This window comes from Saimiri boliviensis, chromosome 9 (genome assembly GCF_048565385.1).
Source record: "Saimiri boliviensis isolate mSaiBol1 chromosome 9, mSaiBol1.pri, whole genome shotgun sequence".
NCBI lineage: Eukaryota > Metazoa > Chordata > Mammalia > Primates > Cebidae > Saimiri > Saimiri boliviensis.
The window spans coordinates 6,004,678-6,011,515 of record NC_133457.1 but is presented as its reverse complement, the minus strand read 5'-3'; the positions used below and the strand labels follow the sequence as shown (position 1 = coordinate 6,011,515).

The following is a 6,838-nucleotide window of genomic DNA, read 5'->3' as shown; positions in this document are numbered from 1 at the left end:
CTTATGGTCGGGTGCGGTGGCTCACACCTGTAATCACAGCACTTTCAGAGGTCGATGCGGGCAACTCACGAGGTCAGGAGTTCGAGGCCAGTCTGGCCAACATAGTGAAACCCCATCTCTACCAAAAAGATAAAAAATTGGCCAAGTGTGGTGGTATGCGCCTGTAATTGTAGCTACTAGTGAGGCTCAGGCAGGAGAATTTCATAAACCTGGGAGGCGGAGGCTGCAGTAAACCAAGATCATGCCACTGCACTCCAGCCTGGGCAACAGTGAGAGATTTTGTCTCCAAAAAAAAAAAAAAAAAAAAAAAAAAAAAATCTCTTACTTATATAACAGTTACTCCCTGCAATGAAAATTATCCAACACTTGATTTGGTGCCACAGAGTAAAGTGTGGTAACAAACATCTCATTGCAAGATAACCAGGAAAATGGAAACGCAGAGTAAAAATGATCACTTTACTTTCCCTACATTAATGAGGAATGTGTTGAGTGTAATTACCGCTAGCAGACACATTAACTGTGTCTACAAAATTGAGCAGTTGATGGAGGAACAGCTCATCTTGAATTTATATTGAGCCAAATACACAGCAACACAATGGGATGAACAGCCAGCCCCTTGATCCAATGTCAACCGGTTTACCTCACAATTTAAAGAACTTATCCATTGCCTACTGCAACATAACACACACATGACTGTGAGCTTCTTAAGGATAAAATCCTTGGCTTATTGATTGTTAGAGTTTAGAACGTACCAGGCACATACCAAATGCTTCGGAAATGAGGGACTTTTACAAACAATATTCCTCAGTGTAAGTTCCTCCTTTCCCTGAGTTTTAAATGATTTAAGGAGTTTGTTAAAATAAAGAAGCTATAAACAATAAAAAGGCAATGATATAAGAAGACAAATTAAAGATCTCTTTCTCCAATATATTCTCTGAGTTTCCAGATTAATACGGGTGAAGGACAGTGGTGGTCCCTACTACGTTAACTGCTCCCTGGAAGTGAGTTAGGCCAAGACTAGACATAAACCCGCAAGAGAGGAGGCTGAGCAATGAATTAAAAGTTGGAATTTTTTTCTCCAAAGAAATCAACTGTGTGATGGAGGTCAAGGTTTTCTTGTTTGTTTCTTCTCAAGTGGGATGTATCTGTAGACAAAAATTTTCTAAGGCTTCAGGAAGCTGAACTTCCTCTTTAGGACAGTAATGCTCAATGCTCTAATTAGTATCCCTTGGACTTAAATGAGTCAGTGTTTGGTTTTTTTTTTTTTTAATATTGATGCACTCTTAAGAATTAACTAAATAATCAGCTTGCTAACATTCTCTATTTAGACCACATTGATGGTGCAGTTAAAACTGCACCAGAATGGATCTCAGGAATATTTTTCTGGAGAAATAATTCTAATTATGATTGTGTTTGGATGATTCCAAACTAAATAGTCAATCAATTATTTCATCACAATCATCTTTCTTTTTGACGAAGGAAAAAACAGTCACAGCAGGAATTTCCCTAAAGGGCTCCATCTATTCCATAGTTGTGAACTAGTAACTTCATGAAGGAACTGCTTATATGACTCAGTATTGCACAGGATTATGAAAAAGTTACTTATGGGTTAATACCTTTAGTATGGAAAGGGTTGACTAAATAGGATGCAATGCCAACATAAACGAAAATTATATACTTATAACCAAATGTACAATATTTGGTTGAAGATACCTACTCATTCATAATTACAATTAAGAGAGGGTCTGGAAATCCAGGTGATCGTATCTATCAGATAAGCAATGGGATATAAGCAGCAAAACTAATTTGGAGACAGAACACAATATAGGTATTTTAAAATAAATGGCTATCAGATCTTCGAAAGTTTTTAGTATCAATAAGCAGTAGCATTTAGAGGATTCAGAGTTTTTCACATGGGCCTGCCTTCATGACTTGAAAAATTTCTAACTTCATTAATTTTCTTGTAAGCTTGCAGAGTACGTTACAAATTATTCCCTTATCCACAAATCAAAGCCTTATGATTGGCTTAAAAACTTTTGTTAAGCCACATAAGGCAGTTTGTGATTACCTACACTTTTTATTAAGTTCCATTTCCTGAATATTAACACATGCAATTCAATTTAAAAATGTATGTTACACATTTCATATCCATTCTCTTCTGAGCACACAGAACAGGACATTTAGGTATGATTTTTTTAGTATTCATCACTCTGAAAGTCTGCTGTGTGAACATCACTATAAAAACATTTTAGGAAAAGGGTATTTATTTTTAAACATTTTCTATAAGGGGAATGATAATTTTGTATATACTCTAGAGCCACACTGTTCTGGGTGGTAACCTCGAGCTGTTGGATACTTGCAGTGTAACTAGTGCAACTGAAGAACTGAATTTTTAACTTTAACTAATTTTAAGTTAAAAGTTTACAGTTGTTTCAGTTATTGGAAAACTTTTAAATGTGTTTAGACAACTTAGGTTGTTGAATCTACATTTTACTTGTAAATTTTATGAACTCTAAATACATCAAATATTACTGATGGAAACTTAGTGTCCAAATTGAGGGATTCTGTAACTGTAAAAAGTATGCCAGATTTCAAAGACTTAGTGTGAAAAAAAGAATGTAAATTTATTTTAAATAATTTTTTCATGTGCCTTATGTTATATTTCTCTTGGACGGCACTACTCTAGAGCTTTATGAACATTGCTGGTTTTTAAAAGTTACACTTTAAAATTTTTGATGTAATGTCATTCTTTTAACCAAATAATTTTGATCATTATGAAAAAGCAAAGCAAATTTGTCTTTACCCAACACGAAGTGCCCTGATTGCCCACTCTGCCCTTCTTCCTTTCTCTGAATGGCAAAGCCCTCACCAACACCCACAGCAGAATGAAAAATCATAGGCAGTGAATATGCAGAAATAGTGTATGAGAGCACTAATAAGTGTGCAATCAAATCAGACTGCTCACACCCCATAAATGATGTCTTTTTTCCCTCCCAGTTGTTTCAGGATCTACGTGTTCCTAATTCCAAAATTAACCTTCAGCTTCTTCCCAAGTTCTGCTGTGCTATGGCTTCCGGTTTAGAATAAGCAGTGACTGTAATCAGCAATGTGCTAGGTCATGTATTAATACTAGATTCTGTCCAGGCCCGAGAACTTTCATCCTTCAGAGTGGAGAGCTTTCTCTGGGAGAAGGGTTCAAATCCCAGAAGTCTGAACACCGCCACCCGGTACTTCTTGGACATGATGTTGTACAGAATGGGGTTGATGGCGGCGCTGAGGTAGAAGAGTACAAAGGACACGAGGTTGCAGTACTGGCTGATCTGAGCAATCTCCAAGGAGCCAGGCTCGAAGGATTTGGAAAATAAATATCGCCCTACGTGGAAGGGCAGCCAGCAGAGGATGAAAGCAAACACCACTACAGCTAGAAGGACAATGGGAGAGAGATAATCAGCTCAAGACATGTCATAGCGAATCACATTCTATATTTAAGACTTTGTTTTGTTTCATGGACTATGACTATTGACTTCAGAGAAACATTGTGTTCTCTTCTTCCTCATTCCTACATTTTAACAAAGATTCAGTCTGTCTGGACCAACAGTTCAACAATTTTAACCAAGCTTCCCAGTCATTTCTATTTAACAACTACCTGAGTGATTTTGTGTTGAGTTGACCTATTGACTCAACTGACTAGACCATTTATTCACAATAGCCCAGCAGTTGTTATGTGTTAAACACACACATAAAATTGTTGTACCCAACCACAGCTGTGCACCCGAGTCTCCTGGGGCATTTTTGTAAACAATGCAGATTCCTTGGATGTAGTATAGACTTGGTCAATTTAAATCTCTAAGAGGGAGATCAGGGGATATGCTTTTCTTTTCCTTTTTTTCTAAAGTTTCACAGAGGATTGAACAAACAATCAGGATTAAGAATCACTGAGATGGGTGATTCTATGCCACCTACAATAGATATAAGTAAGGCTGTTATTAAACCAACTCATATAAATTATCATCCATCCAAGTCTTCATTTTGCCTGTGTAAGATAATTTTTAATGATGTCTAAGTTTTTAGGTTGTTTGAAATTCAGAAACTGGGGAAAAATAATAGCAAATAAGTTTTTAGTCTTTGTAACACATTAGTGATCCCCTTCAAAATGTCCAGGAAGAAGAAAGTTAACATTGGTGTTGAGACACCAGTGAGGAAATTAATGGCTTGAAAATAAAATTGGAGGAAAGTATTTAACTCGTTCGTAAAACTAAGTTTATAGTAGTGACTTAACTGCCAAAATAACAATCTGAATCTAATAGGTGAGAGCTTAGTGTCCTCTACCACTGGTGGACTTAGAACCTATGAGTCATATCATGAGAATCACTGGTCCAGAAAATAAGATCTTTGACATTCCTTGAATAAACTCTATCACTTTAATATGCAGGATCCAGGAATTGTAAAATTGGAAATATGAAATCATCCTGGAATGACTTCTAAGAAGCCTTACAATATGTCAGTAAGCATGAAGTCTTGACTATAATATCTAAATAATAAAATATACAGACCTTGGTTTTGAAAACGCAAGTAGAATTAATATTTTTCTGGGATATAAACACATTTTTTGTTACTCACTTGTACCAAACACACATACTTAAAGACACTGAATTTGTGCAATAAACATTCTGCAAATCCAGTTATGATATTGTACCCAGATGTTCCTGAAGGGTCATTTGGGGAAGCAATAAATTCTGTTGGTTGCCACAAGGTCTCTTTTTCTCCTGTTGGAGCTTTGTTTATTCTAGTTTATCTTTACCTTACCCTACTCTATCCTACCTGAAGAGGCAGGTAATCATGAAAACACATGAGACTACCTATTTGTCACTGACTTCCTTACAAAGCTGTATAAACAGCAACAGGGTAAACAGAATTGATGCAATTATCTGAAAAAATGCAGAGCAGAAAACAAATCACAATATTGAAAGGAAAATGAATAATCTCTAATAGGTTTATCCAAATTGATCATGCCTTAGGTTGAATTTACCACTGAATACTTTCTAGATCCAAGCCCTGCTTTTCTTAATGTAACTTAGATATTCACAAATCCTATTTGAGGCAGGAAGTCAGTCCTCACTTTTAACGCTTAAGACCACAATAGACTTTTATAAGATATCTCAATTTTTAAAGTGGAGTTTCTGGGCTGATATAGAATTCATTTTAGGGAAATACAAATGTGGGACATTTTTGCATGAAAGAGAGAAAGGTGAGACAGGAAGAAAGAGACACAAAGAGATAGAGACGGTAAGAAAGTCAAGACATGGACAAAGGGGGAGGAGAGAGAGTGACAGAGATTGAGAGACCAAAGACATCACTCAAGAAAGCAAGGGGAGAGAATCATTGAGAGACATGCAGAGAGACAGAGGCCCAGAGAAACTGAAAAAAGAGGTAGAGGCTCAGGGGGAAATAGAGATGGAGACTCAGAGAGAAGGGAGAAGGCACAGGGAGACGAGGGGACCCGCGAGAGAAAGCTCGAGCGCGCTCTGAGACCCACCCAGCATTTTCACGGTTTGCTTGTGGTTCTGGTCCTTGAGCGAGGCGCCCACGGCAGCATCGCCGCGCCTCCTCCGCCACAGCTTCCTGCCGATGAGACTGTAGAGGACCGTGAGACAGAAGACAGGCAGGAAGAAGAAAACGCTGGACACCCACACCATGACCGTGAGCAGTCCAGAGCGCACCGCGAACTCGGTGGGGCGGCACTCGTTGGTGTCCCGAGGGTCGGTCCCGTTCTCGTGCTCCACCCCGACTAGCACGAAGATGGGCCCAGCGCTGCAGAAGGCCACGGCCCAGATGACGAGGATGACCAGCTTCACCCGGCCCTTGGTGACCACCACCTTGGCCCGCAGCGGGAAGCAGATGGCGAAGTAGCGCTCGACGCTCAGCGCCGTGATGGTGAGCACCGTGGCGTAGGTGCAGCTCTCGCTGACGAATTGGAAGAGTTTGCAGAGCAGGTCGCCGAAGTTCCAGGGCCGGTACTGCCAGAGGCGAACGAGGTCCAGGGGCATGCAGAGGAAGATGAGCAGGTCGGAGAAGGCCATGCTGGACAGGTAGAGGTTGGTGGTGGTGCGCAGCTCGCGGAAGCGCGACACCACCAGCATGGTGAGCAGGTTACCAGCGATGCCCACCACGAAGAGCGCCACGCAGGTGGCTGTGACGCCCGCCAGCAGCGGCGCAGTGAAGGGCGGCAGCAGATCGTCGCCCAGCGAGTCGTTGCCGGGGGACGCATCCCAGTCCAGGTCCGCCAGCGTGAGGTTGAGCCCCGGCTCTTCGCTGGGCGTCGCGTTCCACATGCTGCCGGCTCAGGCGAACAGGCTCTGGGAAGTGACAGCGCTGGGAGACTGGACCGCGCTGGCTCCCGAGGAGGTCCCCTTAGGCGCGGGAGGGCGCGAGGGAGGAGCGGGTGCAGACGCGTAGGGAGGATGCTTGGAGAAAAAAGAGAGGGAGGTGAGAGGCAGAAGCCGAGGGAAGAGGTGAGATCGGGACGTGGAAGAGGGAGAGAGAGTAATGGTCAGTGGGCGATTGACCCACTGCTTTCTCTGGCACCTCCCCTTTCCCCCACCGTCTCCCCCAAAGTTTCTCTCTCTCAACACAGGCTCTGGCCGGCGCCCATATACATACCTGTCACCAGCCCTGCCTTGCATTCGCGTTCTCGCTCCAGCTCCATCTCGCACTTCCCAAAGCGTCCCAGCGCTTGAGGACCGCAGGGACCAGGCGACGTGACGCGGGAGCGTGAGGAGCTCTCTCCGGAGCCCTGGGCGACGCTGGGTTAGTGTGCCCCGGAAGGACAGGTCACACC

At 42.1% G+C, this 6,838-nt stretch overlaps 1 protein-coding gene across 1 annotated transcript; it reads right to left on the bottom strand.

The window, feature by feature from the left end:
* Window positions 1-324: 324 nt before the first annotated feature.
* Window positions 325-6,595, bottom strand: GHSR (growth hormone secretagogue receptor). The gene is made up of 2 exons (XM_003925107.3): window positions 5,537-6,595; window positions 325-3,421 (listed from the first exon to the last, which is right to left on the bottom strand). The coding sequence occupies exons 1-2, from the start codon at window positions 6,330-6,332 to the stop codon at window positions 3,117-3,119; spliced, it is 1,101 nt and encodes a 366-aa protein (XP_003925156.1). The 5' UTR covers window positions 6,333-6,595; the 3' UTR covers window positions 325-3,116.
* Between the last annotated feature and the right edge of the window lie 243 nt (window positions 6,596-6,838).

Excerpts from the sequence above, each read along its gene's own strand:
- GHSR (XM_003925107.3), bottom strand. The coding sequence starts at position 6,332 with ATGTGGAACGCGACGCCCAGCGAAGAGCCGGGGCTCAACCTCACGCTG. Across the intron at positions 3,422-5,536 it reads GCAAACCGTGAAAATGCTGG|CTGTAGTGGTGTTTGCTTTC; the intron begins GTGGGTCTCAGA and ends TTGTCCTTCTAG.